General features: G+C 41.1%; 3 protein-coding genes across 5 annotated transcripts in view; 1 reads left to right on the plus strand and 2 right to left on the minus strand.

The window, feature by feature from the left end:
• Positions 1-287: 287 nt before the first annotated feature.
• Positions 288-3,194, plus strand: c3h1orf158 (chromosome 3 C1orf158 homolog). The gene is made up of 4 exons (XM_042406963.1): positions 288-534; positions 1,075-1,185; positions 1,547-1,721; positions 1,961-3,194. The coding sequence occupies exons 1-4, from the start codon at positions 424-426 to the stop codon at positions 2,233-2,235; spliced, it is 672 nt and encodes a 223-aa protein (XP_042262897.1). The 5' UTR covers positions 288-423; the 3' UTR covers positions 2,236-3,194.
• Positions 3,195-4,213: 1,019 nt separating this feature from the next.
• Positions 4,214-6,508, minus strand: klhdc7a (kelch domain containing 7A). Its single transcript, XM_042407595.1, has 2 exons — positions 6,166-6,508; positions 4,214-6,027 (listed from the first exon to the last, which is right to left on the minus strand). Exons 1-2 carry the CDS (start codon positions 6,506-6,508, stop codon positions 4,214-4,216), a joined length of 2,157 nt encoding a protein of 718 aa, XP_042263529.1.
• A 2,846-nt stretch (positions 6,509-9,354) lies between these two features.
• Positions 9,355-17,349, minus strand: part of igsf21a (immunoglobin superfamily, member 21a) — a 186,936-nt gene continuing 178,941 nt past the window's right edge. For 2 of the 3 annotated variants that reach the window (XM_042406772.1, XM_042406771.1), the window contains exons 9-10: positions 15,441-15,479; positions 9,355-10,617 (exon numbers count right to left, since the gene is read on the minus strand). In XM_042406772.1, coding sequence (XP_042262706.1) covers positions 10,541-10,617; positions 15,441-15,479 — 116 coding nt within the window. In that variant the 3' untranslated portion in view covers positions 9,355-10,540. The remainder of the gene's footprint in view (positions 10,618-15,440; positions 15,480-17,349) is intronic. The other variant, XM_042406773.1, reaches the window with a different exon arrangement.

The raw sequence follows: 17,349 nt of genomic DNA on the forward strand, positions 1-17,349 counted from the left end.
GTTCTTCTTCATTAAAAGTGTATTGTTCACAGAAGACAAAACCCCACACAAATCAATAAACAAAATCTGTTTTATTCCAAAAAATGGAAAGTAGCCTGAGGACACAATTTCTGGAAACCATTTCTGGCACCATTTTAACAATATACACTATACTGCTGAAAAGTAAATGTCATGCCCCAGCCTTAAGGAATGTATTTCTTTTAACACAGATGTAAGACATCTCCCAGGATCTTTCAGGATATTCTGCTTGCCTTCCCTTTCAGTGTTTGCTGTATCCATAACAACAGAGCTCTTCTATTTCCCCTCCACTGCCTATCCCATTATGAGGCCAGGTGAATGCACCTACATGCTATTTGTTTGACTAGCTAACCATGTTTTAATAGGGCTTCAGTTTCATCCGGTGTGTCTGACACCAGGTAAAGCATGAACCAAAAAGGGACGGTACAGGATAAGTGGGCCCAAACTGGATGGAAAATAGAACAGAAGTATGCAAACAAAGTGCTGTTAGGAAACTGGGCGGAAGAAAGACTTCAGGTAAGCATTTTGTCTGCTTATTCCAAATAGTTTTAACATTTGCCAAAGGTTATCAGAGGGCAGTGGCTCAGGGCTCAGCCTGAATGCAGGGCACACTATCTCACAGTGCTAAGATGTTTTGGTTTAAACCTACTACTTCAATTGGATGTGGGAACACAGACTATCAGTGCTTTTTTTTTCTGCTGCAGATCCAAAACATAATGCCATACCAGTGGCAGCCTGCCAACGGTTTTGTAGCACCTCAGTTGGTAGTCAAATCTATAGCAAAGTGATTAGGCAGCCTCAGTTCAGCTACATCAGCACAGCCTCCTGGTGGGAGAGGCTAGAGCTGGAGACTAATTGCATTGACGTGAGGTTCGGTCACGGGCTGCTGGTTCAGGATCTGAGGGGAGAAACGACTTAAGAAATACTGTAGAACAGTGCAGATCGATAGTGAAGTGTGAGCTTTGCTGATCCTTGCGCCAGGCTCATTGCTCAAGTCCCTATATATCCCCCCTCCTCACTCCTCTTTGCGATGTCTGTTTATTCTGTCCAACACAGTTCACTCGAGAGCCAAAGACAGCCAACAGCACCAATCGTGTAGACTACCGGCCCCACTGGGACTTCAAGCCAGACGACTTTGAGAGAAGATCTGCCCTGCTGAGAGCTGAGGTCAGCCTTTAACTACTCATTCATGGCATTAGCACCAATTGAATGCCTGTCACAACCCTGCAAGTCAGGGCTTTCTTCTCTAAATTGTGGCCACTTCTGCATAATATTGATGGCTAAGATAAAGGCCTATGATAAAACTCTTTATGAAAGCAAGTTTCTGGTCGGACTCAGCAGTCATGAGAAATGTGTAAAATCATCAGTCCTACTGGGCACTTAAAAGCTAGTTAGAGCAATTTGCTGCTGTCACATATTGAGCCTCTTGAAGATTATTGTAAAAGAATAGGTCATGCCCTCTATATCATAATCCCGTAAAGGCCACTGGATACAGGCTAACTATGTCGTGACTACTATTGTCTTCCAGGGACTTCCATCCAAGCTGCTCTTTGCCCACCATGGCCCACCATCCTCTCATTACTTGGTCACACAGTATGAAGAGAGCTATGGGCGTAAGCACATCAATGCTTTGCCCACTCAGCGACCCTGGCATCGAGACAGCTTGACATGGCAGCCTGAGAGGTCTGACCATCCAATTTCTGGTAAGACCATACTTTAAACTGCCACGCCACCACTGCTTAAAAGTACACGATATACATAGAAATGATATATTAAACCATTCAGGCACCGGTGCTATGAGTGTATCATCAGCAGTTGTGCTCATGAACAATGAAATCTGGATAGCCCCAAATGCCTTTTATTGTTCCAAATCAGTCACCAGTGTAATTAATGGCTGCAGTAACATGGCAGTTAACTTTCTTTCCTCTGTGTTCCTTTACAGCCCTTCCAACCAACTTTGGCCCACTGCAGTCCACAAAGCACCGTTTGGAAAAGGAGCAGTCACACCTCCCATCACTGACTGTGTACAGGTCAGCATACCAGAGGCACCCACTTAGTGCCTTCTGCCAGAGCCGCTTTGCCAGGACTTCACGCATACTCTCCAGCCACCTCCACACAGCCAATCACAACAACAAAGACCTGGATCTGAGACGGCACTCGCTGCTACAAGTCCCAGATCATTGTTTCAGTTTACTTCCACTATCAGAACAGACATAGAGACAACACTATACCTCACATGCTGCTTGTTAATTTAGAAGCTCTGCTCAAGGTGGTGCTGCTTTGTGGTTCCTCTTTTTTATTTCTTGGCTGCATGAAAAAAAATTAACAGAGCAGACCATTTGGGAAATCAAAAGGAATTTAAAAAATGAAACATGATTCTCATAATGTCTCTGTGAGGACTACAGTAGCTTTACTGTGTGTTGTGTGGTGAGTAGTTTCAGTTTTATATATATATATGAATATGTGTGTGTGTGTCTGTGCACTAGGAGGAGAAAGGAGGGGGACATAATTTATGTCCACCCTTCCAGAGGATAATTAAATGCAAATTCTTTCTCTACCTGCACAATTAATATCTGAAACTCAGAATGGGCTGTTAGTATTACCCTTGATACTATGTGGAAAAAGAGAAAAGAAAGAGAAAAAAAATAATAAAACAAGTGTTGATGCCAGAACTGACCTGAGTATTGAGGCAAACCAGAAGCCATGAGTCATCCAAAGCAACATCTGAAGGGATGTGTCTAACTCCCATTCCATTAGGTGTTTAATTACAGGGAATCAAAGTGTTTAATTAGGAAGAATCAAAGATGCTTATGTTTGATGGTCAACCATCTGCGTCTGCCTCCCTTTTTCCTGCCTGCCTGCTGCCTTTCAGTTCAGTTGAAGCCCTCTGTTTCACCTACTGTTAGCTAGTTAGTCACTTGACTGTGCTGCTGATGCCTACATGTCACATGATGCCTCTGTGTTGTGGGAAGTCTAGCACTCAACATGTCTAACCCAAAACATTGTTGTATTTGCTTTGTGAGCCACATGATGGTGCTATAGCAGCATATCACTCTCTGAAACCTGTCAATGTGTCTTTGGAGCCAGTCTGTACAGTGAGAGACTTGATTTTAAATGAGCCAACAATGACCGATTTAATATTTGTATAATTCTTATGCATATTTCCATTGTTAACGTAATTGCTCAACAATTAAGAATAAACCACAAGTGTTAAGATTGTTTCTGTGTTATTCTATCACTGGTTATCAGTCACACAAATACTGGAACAGACATTTGACTTTAATACCATTATTCACTAAATGTGGATTAATATGCAATGAATGACAAATTCATATATTTCTTTGATGTTTTTAAAACAATACAAAACAAAGATATTTAGTTGGTACAATGAACAAAGACTGCTCACTCAAGATTAAAAGAAATACACTTATTTCTGGCCATCAAAGGAGAATGACTAAAATTATAAAAAGTCTGAGACTTGGAAGAGTGTCAGAAGTAGTGACAAATGCTTTTAGAAGCTCACCTATTTATATTGTATGACACAGCCATTTACATCTTGTCATATTTAAAGAGCAACTGTAGATAATTGCATTGTATCCAGGCCACTGTGTAAATTATATCTGTGCCCTACACAGTGGAGCACAGTGATAGATTGTCACTATATTGCCCAATCTCTGTAATGTGTTAGACTCGAAAGAACTCATTTACTCTAAGACTTATTTATGAATTATCTTTACGGCTACAGAGGTTAAACATCTGGAATGATATAAAACTAACTTAATAGCAGGAAGGAGTGGCAAATCAGGGAAGCAAACAATTTACATGGCAGCACATGCTGCGTAAATCTAAGCAAACAGTAGTTTGACTGCCATTAGGACTCTAATACTTTACATCTATTGCCAGGGACTAAGACATAAGAAACACACATTTCTTACCCTGTCTAAGAGAAAAAAATAGTAATGGTAAGAAACAGAAGCTTTGTGGCTTTGCAGAAAGGTAATCTTAATAACACCTCAAATAAATAACAGCATTGTGGTTACAATTTTGCAATAACATTTGGGGTTGGGCTGGGTTAAGCATAAACCTGTACCAAGCAATACACATTCAGTCAACAAGAAACTTAATGTAAAGTATGGTTCTGTAGGGATACTCCATCACCACCTAATCTTATCATCAATGGAAAACTGAATCCTCGTTACACACTGGTCTGGCGAAGCTTCTTATCAGGAAGTGAAAGGACAAAGGGGAAAAGTATGCCCTTCGCTGCAGAGAGGACACTCAAATCCTCATCTCTGAATGCAGGAGAGATCTCATCAGCCTCAAACCTCATGGTGAACTGGCGGCTGACACAATAGATTGTGTCATCCATCGTAACACACTGGAAGGCAGGGCAGTGGAGGAGCCGTTTGGAGCTGCACTCATACCACAGTCGAGCCACTGTATGATAGCGGTACACACTGATACCCAGCAGTGGGTTAACCTCAAACCGATACAGAAATCGCCCCACAGCCATCATATCAGCAGTTCTGTCTTTGCTGCCTACTAACAGACTTGGCCTCCAGGTATTGGTTTTGGGGCTGTAGCGCAGTAGCATATATCTAAGAGTTCCCCCAGAAACAAAAAGCTCTCCATTGCACACTGTGACATGATGTGCCACAGCAAATGTATCATTAGGCAGTGGAGCCACAAATGTCCATCTGTCCAATCGCGGGTCATAGCGCTCCACTGTGGAGAGGCACTCCCCTCCGATGGCGTAGATGTAGCCCTCCAATGCTGCCAGTTTGCAGCGGGGCCTGGCTTCATTCATAGGACTGATCTCCTTCCAAATGGATGTCAAAGGATTGAAGCAAAACACTCGCTTTGAGGGTGTCATTTCTCTGTCTGTGCCTTGGCAGCCCACTGCCACAAATAAGTAGTTATCCATTGTGCACATGGCACAGGCTTTAGAGATGACCTCCTGAGGGATCAAGCAAAGTGTATGCCAGGCGTCTTTGTAGTCATCATAATAGTACACTGCACTGGACTTCCTCCTCCCTACTGTCTCTGTTCCTGTGTTCCTCGCCCAGTCTTGAGGGTCCATATCTGCCACCATGACAAACCTTCTCCCTCTCATTCTTTGCTTTTGGATTTGTTCCCGCTCACCAGCCATTAGCCGCCCATAAAGGTTGGGGTCCCTGAGCACCTGGAGGTAGTTGTCTGACATGACTCCAAGGGCTGCTTGCTGCACAGAGGTCTGGCCCTGTTGTTTGGCCAGGCACAGCACCTCCAAACAGTTCCCCAAATCAAGCTTACTCTTACAGCTTGCCAAATCTGTGCCATCAAGAGTTTTCGCTGAAAAGTGTAAAAATGGGATTCCTGCTGCAGTCTCTAGATCAGACCCCTTCCTCACATTAAGGCCTTTGCTACCTGTAGAGGGACAGGTCATAGGGTGAACAGAGATGGACTCATCGCTGGTTGAGGCCAGAGTGTGAGTCATTGGAGTTGAAGCTCTTGAAGTTACAAAGGGCATGGAAAGCTCAGACTGCTCTGCTGCAGACAGATAGCTCTCCTTGCGTAGGAGTATAGGCCTTGCAGGGGGCGTCAGCTTGAGGCTTCCTAGTGAGGAGGGATCCTCAACAGTGCTTTGTGGTAAAACCAAATCACGCATAATAATGGGGCTAAGAGAGGAAGGTTTTTCTATGAGGCTGCTGCTGCTACGGATTCCAAACTCCACTGGCTGTGACTCTGAGTTCCTCTTATACTGACCCAGCACGGTATTTGAGTCTGTAATAGAGTGAGAGGAGGACTCAACATAGTAATCATATATCTTTCCACGCACAATCTGGTCTCCTTTTCCTTCCAGCACCACGTTAGCATCCTCCACTTTGATCTCTGCCTTGGAGAAGAAAGTGGAGTGGGCCCCCTGGTGCTCCAAGTCCTGCCTTAACTCCCTGCCCACACCCACACTGCCCTCTAGCTTCTGCAGAAAGCAAGGGGAGCGCCGCCCTGTAGTACTGGACATCCCACTCTCTGTTGGATGAGGAAGGTTCAAAGCAGATCCATATAAAATATTACTGGTGGCAACCTCTGCCTGCTTCTGACGAGCAAGTATCTCTCCTTTTATGTTAATGTGTTGGTCACTATGTGACATGCTAAATGCATCCTTACTCTTTTCAGCTTGGAGTAGACATGGTTTCGCTGGCGTTTCCTTGGTGCTGTCAGCTGTCAGATCATCAGTGGCTGAGTCTTTGTCTGAGGGTCTGGGTTCCTTGTCTCCATCATCTGTGTCATGTTTTGGTGAGCTCTGACATTGCAGTGTTCTCTTGCAGTTTTGGCAGGTTTCATTTTGTGGCTCTTTGTTGTCTTTGTCGCAGAGCTGAATTTTCTTCGTATCCCTGGAGCTGTAGAATCTGTAGGCCCACGACACCAGAAGCACCGCAGCCACAGATAGACTCAGTTTCAACAGCAGCTGCATGTCGAACTGGACTCCCAAAAGCTCTGCAATGGGCATAGTGGTAGCAGTGATGGTGGCGACGAATGGTTGACTGATCCTATTGAATGTTGTTGTCAATGGGTCTCAGCTGACCGTAGCACGCTGTCTGGTTTTCATTTCTGTGATCTGATGACTGCTCCTCTGTGCCCAAAGGATCAAGTGTAAAATGATACCTCTAGAGGTACTATTTGCATTCCTGGCTCTGTAGAGGCGGGGTGCTGGTCATGCACCACCTGACATGCAGATTCAATGACCATACACAGAATATGTAAATAACTCATAAAACAATATTTGGATATGCAATTAGCTCACTAACCCAAACTTTTCCCATAACAATCCAAATGTCATCCAAAAACTCTTAAATAACTCTTATAACAATAACAAATAACTCTTAAATAATTCTTGAATATACACTCTAATCCTAACTTTGTTTGAGCTATGTTTTTGTTGGTGCAGCTTTCGCCTGGTGTTTACCTGAACAGGAGTGGTTCAGGTCATATTTTATTGTGTCAATTTCTGAAAATGTCTGTGAAAATATGATGATAGATCTCTTTAACTTGCTCAAATACACAGCTAGAGCTGTGGGAGGAAAACATGGTTTGAATAAGGGGTGGGTTAAGATGATAGGTGGCATTTATCAAATGCTTAATAACCAGGATACATCTGTTTGCACAGTCATGGCACAGATCAAAGGTCCTTTTCTGTTCCAGTGTAGATGCTTAAATTACTCTGTCTGTTGGACAATGAAACGCCAGTCACTTGGTATTATAAACTCATAGAACTGTAAATAATTCAGATAACCATCTGATGAATGCCAGATGGAAAGAGTGTCTACAGAAAAACTTGACAGTGTCATTCATTTCCACACACTATATTGAGATGCAAACATACATCTTCGTCACATGGGAGCTATGTCACTCAGTTGCTGGCGTCAGGCTGTCATTTATGTTGCTGATAACACACTTGAGCTAGGCTGTGGTCAACAACAGCGCAGTGTTTATTTTAACAGCACTCTGTGTAGCATTTTAAAGGTGCATCACGTCAACGGGAATACAGAGGGTGTGTAAGGTGTTCTAGCTGACATGGGCGCTGTTTGGTCATCCGATAGCTGAGCCTGCAGACGACATAAAGGAAACTGGACTCTGCAAGCATGGTTGACTTGTGAATAATTCACAGATGGGCCATAGAGGCAGCTTCTTATCCTCACCATTGCTCCCAGCTCAGGTGAACTAACACTGCTGTGAAAAAACACGATTGCCAACCATGTGCATCGTTGGGTGGAGGCACTTTTACCTCCTCTTGCGCCATAGTTATGCAGTGTGTGTCTGAACAAGAACAGAGGGCACAAAATACATTTTTAACAGGTGTTTTAAGCTTTTTCCTGTAATGGAAATTAGTCAAGCATGGTAGTCTTCAAAGGGAGGTAATTGTCCATCACATTTTTGAGTCATCAATTTGTAAAAAAAATAAAGGAATAATGAATAAAGCTGCAGTAGATCAAACTTTATCCGAAGGGCAATCCAACCTCCTCACAAATAAAACTAAACAGTATTCGTATAATGAGCAAACAGTACACTTTTTTTCATTTGTGAAGGTGCACACTAAAGCTTTGCCCTTGTTTTCACATTGATGTCACTGTAATTAAGAACAATTACTACTAAAGGGAGCAATTAAATGCTTCACACCCATGGCTAAGACATGAAACTTTTCTTTCTAGTTAACATAAAATGTAATAAAGCCACATATTTAAAAGGGTCATATTTATTACCTGTTGGATCTTTTTGGTCCAAGACAGTTTTGAACTAATGTTATGAACTTTACAAGTTACATGGAGTGTTCATACATACCATTAACTTGTGGACATTTGTAATATACACATATACACACACACACACGCAAAGTTATGATGGACATCCTCCACTATCATGACGATTAAGTCATACTATATGAAGACAATTTGCACATTCTCTAATGCATTCAGAAATGCAAGAACCTGTTTTTCTCCCTTGAATGCAAAGAGAGTGATAAAAGCAAAAAAGCACAGAAGTGCCTCTTGAATCAAAATTAAAATGATAGCTGAGTTATAATGCTATACAGTGGGTGGACAAGGATTTGTGCCCTTTGCTTCCTTCACTGGAAGAAAAATTAATTCAAAGCGCATATGACTGTCTGTTAATAATGTTTGTGCTATGCAGCTCTCATCTCCGGAATGCAGGAATATGGATTGTACTTTGGCAAGGTGAGCCGATATCCCAAACGGATAGGTCTATCCTTTCTATTCGACTAAGCTTTAAAAATCTCTCCTCTTACCTCCCACCTGGTTTAAACCTTAATCCCTTAATACATGTTGTGTCCTTAGAATAGCTTAAATTGCAATTCTTGTGAAGTCCAAAAAATGCAGGATTACTCTGCATTAAACTACTCTTCAATGTGTGTGTGAGAGTACAAACTGCAAGGGTTAACATCAATGTCAGAATCTCCTTCAGAAGCCAAGTCGGGGTCAATACAATCAGAAATATCTGAAACAAAGTCATTTTTTGAACTTTGCTATAGCTGGGCAAAAATTGAAAACAAGTCTATGTCTCTCAGCATAGGCAGACTGTCCTTCAAATTTCCTTGATATGGTGGGATTATCATCAAATTAGATTGCAAATAATTCCTGCAGCCATGTAAATATGTAGGCATGTGCAATATTACATATATTGCCTGTACCCAGATTTAAGGAGGGCTGGAAGATGCACATCTGCTACCAAACATATTGGAACACATGTTGAACACAGTGTTGTAAGTAAAGTCAAGGCTTGTGAGTTTTATCATCTCTCCATTTTAATACAGGTGAAATGAAACAAATGCAACAACCCTGTTTACACACGCTGCCTCAGGTGAACACCTCCCTGAAATGGTGGCTAAAATGATCCTACTAGTACTGTAAATGTCTGGGTAGGAGTTACGTATTGTACACAATGTAGGTCACTTAAGATAGTATGTCACAAGTAAATAACTGGATTACAGGCCAGTGAAAATGAGTTGCAGTGCTGTCAATTGCAACACACCAAAAGGAGAAAGAATCTTCAAACGTCACATGCACCACAACCCCAAAACAGCAGACATATGTTAGATTTTTTTTTTACTCTGTTCTTGGAGACCTGCCATATAGATATAAAAAGACCAAATGAGAAACAGAAAGGCTATTCATGTTTTTGTCCTTTCAGCCAAGGATTATCTCTGAAAACAGTGTTGAATGAAGTACAAACAAAGGTGAAGTGTAAACTCCAACTATCTCAGCAACCACCCCTCCCCATAACCCATATAACCTCTTTAATTCTTTAGAAGTCTTTAAAATTTACACTGATGTACACAAAATACACTCAAAAAGGAGATATTTTTTCTAGTTTTTCCAATGCATTTAAATCCTCTTGTACATTCCGAGCCATCAAAAGAAAAAAAGGAATACTTGTGTATTAATAAAAAAAGATTGTTCTCTTGGAGCATCTGCATTTGTTCCCCTTGATTTATCAGCTTGCTGCTAATCAGGTGCATCCCAGGACATGTAACAGACAGGTGTGGTTGATATGGTGGCACAGCCTAAGCCAGTCCCACTTTTCACATTTCAGTCAACACCAATGACATTTTGACTCATCAAAATAAAATCCAAATGCTTTTTTTCTTTTCCTTTTCAAATCGACTGATTTTATTGATCAACAGGCAGACGTGGGACAAGAAACAAAAAAAAAGGTGTAACTGGGCAGGGCTATATAGGAGGTGGTTACTGTCATTTTCATCACGTTGTTCTTTTTTAAATCATTATCTCGGTTATTATTTTTGTTACAAAAACAGTGGTGCGCCATCCTGTGGTAGCGCTGTTTCCTGATCGATTGACGCATGGAGGGTCTGTTGATGACTGGAGAAGGCTTGCAGGATTGTGGAAAGTGTGTGACTGTGTGTGTGTGTGTGTGTGTGTGTGTGTGTGTGTGTGTGTGTGTGTATGTTGCGTAAGAAGGGCAAATATGTGTGCGAGTGAGTGAGTGAGAATGTCTTGGATGAGAGGTTTCACGTCAGTTCCACTGTCACTGTGAGGACAAGTGCCATCCACGTTAGTCCGAGCACATCCATGCGGGAGGCTCCATCTGCAAACACCAAAAAAAAAAACAGTCAGTCAGACAGAGACACATTTCCTCAATCTTCTACTCATTATGTCAGCCACACCATATTTCAGAAACAATATTGTAATACTCAAGTCCCAATTTCCATAACTTGTGACCCTATTCAAATGCAGTTGATATGATTTCTTTAGTGTGTAATCAAGTATTTTTCAGTGGTTGTTTTAAAGTAAACAACACATATTTACAAATGATTTACAATAAAATAAGATGTTTTGTGATATTAATTAATTATAAGTCATTTTAAAGGCAATAAGGCATGGTATGTTTTAATTCAATATACAGTATCAGTCAAAAGTTTGGACACACCTTCCCATTACCTTGGTCCTTATCAAAATAATATTGTTTATGATAATCATTTTGACTGAGATAATCATGTCATAAAATTTAAGTATTGGCCTACTTGAAAAAAGTGAACCCTCCCTAATTAACCATAGCATCTTTTAATCTTAACTTGTATGTATTTTATGTATCACATCACATTCATTTCACTTGTAGCCACATTTGTTTCCTGGACTAGAAGTGTGGTGACTTGATGACAGTCATGCTCTGGGAGGATAACTAGGATAATGATACTGATAATTCTTTTCTACACATTAAGTAATAAAGAATCTGCTCTTATAGTAAAGTGCTACAGTATAGTGCCACCGCTAGTCCAACAACCAAAAATGTTCCCACTTGGCCTTCTGTGTAGGTATGGGAAACAGAAAGATTCTCTTTCTTTCTCAATATTTGAGGAGTCCTCAGAAAAAAAAGGTGGTATGTGGAGTGAAGCCCTACTTCTTTTTCATTTTTTTTATTTTTGACTTGTTGTTCTAAGGCCCACAGCAGGGATACTAGATTATAGAGGAGATATCAGCAGAGACAGCAGCTTTATACTGCTATTGGATACCATATAAAGAGAAGTTTGGAACAGAGGGAAGTTGTGACTAACTCTGGGTGTGGCTTTGCTGACATAACCAGCAGTTTCTCCAGATTGTGGCCACACAAACAATAACAAAGCATGCCTGACCACATTGAGATGTGGCTAGCTTCATTAGATTCAAAATTTGATTTGGTGGTTAGACCTGCCAGGTAATGCAGTCTGGATGATGAAATGTTGTCAGTATGTTGAGCAATGTTGTTTTTATTACCATGAGTTGGATCATATAACAACTGGATCATATGTTTGTTGGGATTGTTTAAATTAAACTATCAAAGTTTCATGTTATCTCCCTAATTAACGTAAATCTCCACAGAACAACATAATCTGGCATTTTATATACAGCATATTTCATTCTGTTTATGTATGTCATACGACATTAGACAATAACAACTGGATCTTCTCAATAAGTACTTCATCTCATTCTGTAATGGGCTCATCCAACCATAAGATCATCATCTGAGGTCCCCTTCCAGTCTACAATCATAGAAGCAAGTCGCCCAGCCATCTGTTTGCCTTCAGATTTTGGCTCAGACCTCAGTGCATTTCTGCCAACCTGATTTTTTTTTTTAGACAACTGGGACTGATTTCTGTGGCAACATGCTCTTTTTAATAAAGGATGACTCTACATCAGTTGCACAGGACATAAAATCCAACATCAAAATATTATGCTTTTGCTGTCTTTTTGCACACGAGTACATGACTACTTTGACTCCAGAGAAGATTTAAGTTAAGTTGGCTGTCTGTACAAACCTACTTGATAATTCTGACTGTGGCTATGACACATCTGTTTGCCCTCCTACCAGTCTGGCTCCCGTCTCTGATCCGACCTCAGTTCTAAAAGAGGGTTCAATTTTGAATTTTGCATTGCAGACATGACATGTCTACCAAAAAAATGAAAATGCAGATTACATGATGACAGCCTCTGGTTCTTTCTGTTTTGTTATTTTTGACTCATTGGATGCAGTCCATCTTTTGAGACTCTAGCGGTTGTAATACATTTTGCTTTGTTTACACCCCCTCGTCTATGCCAAGATGATGCATTGTCCACAGTAACATGACAACCCAAAAATTCTGACATTTCCACCAGTCTAGGCTGACAGTTACAGTATTATGAGGCAGAAAATGTCACATTTTTTCATTTCACTCATCTCTTAAATGTAGTTCATTGCCATACAGTTCGGCCTGACAAGTTGTCTGGGAGACTGGAATTCTGACAAATATGAATGAATATAACCCCTCATGGGAAGCATAGTTTTCTTGTCTGCTGTGGCCCTGACTGACTGACAGGGGTGGTCCTTCCCACTTGCACCAGACGAGGAGTCGGGTATTCAGCCATTAAACGATCGGGCATGTGTGCGGTGACCTCTTGGGGCCATGTTGTACAACAATTTGACTTGCATGCAAGGCATGTCTGAGCGTCCATGCTGACCTGATTCTGTCCTTGCTGCGACACACCTGCTCCTGTGCTTACCATAGCATTTGCATATTCAGATTTGCATCCCTAAGATATGACTAGCAGAGACGGGAAATGTAGAGATGTGGAGGAAGAGATGGGAGAAAAAATAAAGAGCAAATGAAAGAAAGAAATTGTGTGTGGGAGAGGAAGAGACAAATAATGAGATGTATTTGAAAAAGGAAACACAAAACAACTGTGAAAACTCATGAAAAAGAGTCAAGCCCATGTCAGACTACAAAACTGTTCAAATCTTGCCTGACTAGTGCAGTTCAGCTTAAAGAGAGCTCTTATGCCATCTGCTTGGGAAGCTGTTTACACTGTATGCTGGGACAAATATGGGCGTCACACACATGCACAAGGGATTATACACTATGTAGTCACACCATTTAAATACATTTTCCAGTTCATCAACAACAGCTCACATCATTGTTTTATTGATTCTTGCTTCATGGTGTGAAGTTACAATTTACATTTAGTGCACATTGCTAATGTATTTTAAAGAATAACATTGAGGATTCTGTCACTAATAACTGCATATTTATGTGGATTGATCTCTATATACTTTATACTATCAAGCTTGGACGAAATTGGGCTGCTGGAGTCTTGCTTGTATAAACTAATCTACATGAGTTGTTAAAGAGTCTCCTCTTATGCAGCATTCAGTTTTACCCCGTATATCTAAACTCAAATAAGGTCTTGCTATGGGGTCACATTTTGATTTCAGTCTTGGTTAGTTTTGAAAGAAAATAGAAGGAAAGAAGGAAATATCAATATGGTGGAAGTGGTCAGAAAAGAGAAAGGAGAAGGGAACAAAGTGGTGAAAAAAAGAGAAAACAACCAGAAATAGACAAAACAGGAATATGGGCTGGTGTTTCCATCAACATATTTTTATGTGCATTTTGAATTATCGCATTAGAAAAGGTAAAAAAAGAAGGCAAAACTCGAAAAAACTTCATCAATTTCGCAAAAAGGTTTTATACTCATTTGAGGTGGTTTTTGCCTTCTCTGAAAAAGGACCAGTGTGTAGGATCTAGTGGCATCTGGCAGTGATTGCAGATTGCAGATTGCAACCAACTGAATACCCCTCCTGATCCCCTTCCAAACATGTAAGAGAACCTACAGTGGCCACGAAACTTGCAAAGAACACAAAAGGCCATCTCTAGAGCCAGTGTTTTGTTTGACCATTCTGGGCTACTGTAGAAACATGGCAGTGCAAAATGGTGGGCTCCGTAGATGAGGACCCACTCCGTATGTAGATAGGGCTCATTCTAAGGTTACAAAAACACAACCATTCTTATTTTCAGGTGATTATACACTAATTAAAACATACTTATGAATGTTATATTCCATTTCTGCCAAGTCTGTTCTGTGAGATGCCACTAAATTTTACACACTGCACCTTTAATGCACTAACTCATATGACTAATCAGCTATTTCCACTGACAGTGTCTACTTGGATATTACCATAATGTGCAAAAACATGGCTGGTAGTAGCAACTAAGCAACCAATACTAGCTGACATGAAAGAACAATTATAACTTGCCCAATCGAAACAAATTCCTGTAGATTTCTCTCCATTTTTCTCTTGTAGATGGCCAGATGGCATGGTTTTGTTTCTGGTTCACAACCTGTACTCCTTCTACTCGACTTTTTATTACAGCCATGCATAATGTAGCCTATACGGCCAACTTCTAATGAAACTTTGCTTTCTGTAGCCTAGTTTATTCCCTCCAAACCAGTTGAGGGAAATGTGCCTAATTTGCATTTTCTTTTTTGCAACATTTCAAAAGTTTGCTTAAAATTTGCTTGACAATTCGATGAAAACAGCTACTGACATACAGAATGTGAGTATGAAAAGTCAGAGCGGAGGAAAAGAAAGACAGACAGGAAGATTGAAATAGAAAGAGAGAGGGAGTGGCAGAAAAAAGGGAAAGATGGAAAGGTTGCTGTCACAACCTTGCGGCTTCTCCTGACAATCCCTCATCTTTACATATGATAATCTCAGAAGCCGCAAATGAGCCACCACTGCACATATGAAACACCAATAATCTCACACTCAACCAAAAGTGACAGGCTCGGTTAGTCATTGGAAGAGGCTTGTTGCTTGCTGCTACTGAACATCAGCAAAGATTAATCCTGACTGAATCACTCTCATGCAGTCTATCTGGGGCAACGCATTCAGGAAAACATCCACCTGTCAATACGTTGAATATTGAAACCACAGTCTCCCAAAGAACTTGCCTCTCTGAACAGTCAGAGCAGACTGCAGTGCCACATTTTGTTCTCATATTACATACAGCGTCTCTGGAAATAGGATACTCAAGTGATACAGCTGAAATCATGCGATGCAATGTAATTAAAACACACACACACACACACACACACTCAATCTGTGGTTGAAATACTCACTGTTCTGATTCTGTGTGTTTTTCATCATGCTTGGATTTTCTGTTGAAAACAAAGAAAAAAAGATTAACAGAGATGATCAAAACAATTTAGCTATTACTGAGAAACTGAATGACTCAGTGAATGAAGGGGAAACAATTAAGAGGATAAAGAGAATGAGAAGGAACAGAGAGAAAGAGAAAAATAGTGATCTCTGACAGAGGCTGTGGCTTTTTAATGAAGCTGAACTCCAAAGTTCCTGAAGCACATGTTAAATGACACATCCCCAGTGAGAAAGACTAGGCCTGTTAATGGAACTGGGAACACAGAGCACTGCACCAGAACAACCAGGACACTTTTAGCAGCAGTGAGACCAGCTGTAGCCAGACAGTCTGGGAGAGTGGTTTTGAGAAATTGACTCCACCTTTAATAAGTAGCACCAATGTCTACCCTGCACAATACACTCTGACAATGTATTTTCAAAGTTCTCGGAGGGATAAAGTAATTGCAAAGGAAGGAGCAGGAGGGCTTGCCGAGTATTAGCAACACCCCTAAATTTCCACTTTGTGAGCTATTTTTGGTATTTTTGGTTAGTCTTCACATACATGCAGGTGGAAGCTATATACAGTGTGAAACTTTTCTGGTTTCACTGCAACCACATTAACATAGCAGCTCCTCTGGGAGGCACAGGGAAATTAGTGTGTGCACTGTGCATATGCCTGCTTGTGTTTGCCTACCCCTGCAAATTTGCATAAGCACACATATCTGTGTGTTTCTGCATGTGTGTGCAGTTTGGGTCTCTGCCTGTGTGTGTGTCACTGCCCGGCTCCTTAGTGCTGACTCACTTCACAGTAATCTCAGAGGGTATTATCACTGAGGGTGGCTAAAGATGTACATCATCAAGACGTGAGCGCTGCTCAGCGACAGTGGAGAGTCTCTATACCAAGCCGTCATTATACTCTATTATTCCTGATGATGTATATTGAACACTTTGCCAAGCAAGCAGAGCCCCCAAATACTTATACATACTATCTCTTCGCCCCCGGCAGAGAGAGAAGTGTCTCATCTCAAGGCCACAAGGGATGCTGCCAAGGTCACTTAATCACCATTTACTTCCCCTAAGCATGAGTGGAAGCAATCTACAAGGAGCAGGCAGACAGATGGGACATACTAGGCACGTAGCCGATGACACCTGAGGGTGCATCAGGGTGTTAAATAGACATTAGTGCTCTTCCTAGCAAAACGCCTCCCAAGGTAACGCCTCCCTAAAGTGGCACTTTCCCCTTAAAGTGGGTTCTTATTAGACCCGCCCAGTAATTTGTACATTTGTGACATACTTTAAACCCTGTTCACAGGAGTGTTTCAGGTGGAAGATTTAAAAAAAAGTGATGGATACAACATTCTTTGTTTTAGAGTCAATGAGGTACGAAATCTAATTTACGTTAATAGAGCACTTCATGGCTGACTGTAAGTGCGTGTGCATGCCACACACATTTCTACATTTTTTAAAAATAGTACTCATGTTTCTCTTACGTGACATGAGTTCTGTGTAGTGCACGAATCAAGAGCCCTTTTCAGACATGGAACAAGTGGCGTTGCTGGCTTCATCCTGGGGAATATTGGACCCCATGAGAAGATATCACATTGGCCCCCACTACCCCACCACCACACGCCAAGCCAACCCTGCGCCATTGCTGTAACCACACCTCCAGAACCCAATCGACGCATTCAAAGCTTTAAATAACTCTACCTTTGTAGGTTTGCAACTGTCTTGTAGTCCAATACTTACTGTACGATATTTACTGACAGTGATCTGTGAAAATATAATACTGAGCAGACATGCATGCAACATTCTGCATACAGTGGAATTCACTATTTGATGCAAGACTGATACTTATCTTATCATTAATGAATAACTTAAAATAAATATAAC

This window comes from Thunnus maccoyii, chromosome 3 (genome assembly GCF_910596095.1).
Source record: "Thunnus maccoyii chromosome 3, fThuMac1.1, whole genome shotgun sequence".
In the NCBI taxonomy this organism is placed as follows: Eukaryota; Metazoa; Chordata; class Actinopteri; order Scombriformes; family Scombridae; genus Thunnus; species Thunnus maccoyii.

Excerpts from the sequence above, each read along its gene's own strand:
- klhdc7a (XM_042407595.1), bottom strand. The coding sequence starts at position 6,508 with ATGCCCATTGCAGAGCTTTTGGGAGTCCAGTTCGACATGCAGCTGCTG. Across the intron at positions 6,028-6,165 it reads TCTACTCCAAGCTGAAAAGA|AGAGTGGGATGTCCAGTACT; the intron begins GTAAGGATGCAT and ends CTCATCCAACAG.
- c3h1orf158 (XM_042406963.1), top strand. The coding sequence starts at position 424 with ATGAACCAAAAAGGGACGGTACAGGATAAGTGGGCCCAAACTGGATGG. Across the intron at positions 535-1,074 it reads GGGCGGAAGAAAGACTTCAG|TTCACTCGAGAGCCAAAGAC; the intron begins GTAAGCATTTTG and ends TGTCCAACACAG. Across the intron at positions 1,186-1,546 it reads CTGCCCTGCTGAGAGCTGAG|GGACTTCCATCCAAGCTGCT; the intron begins GTCAGCCTTTAA and ends ATTGTCTTCCAG.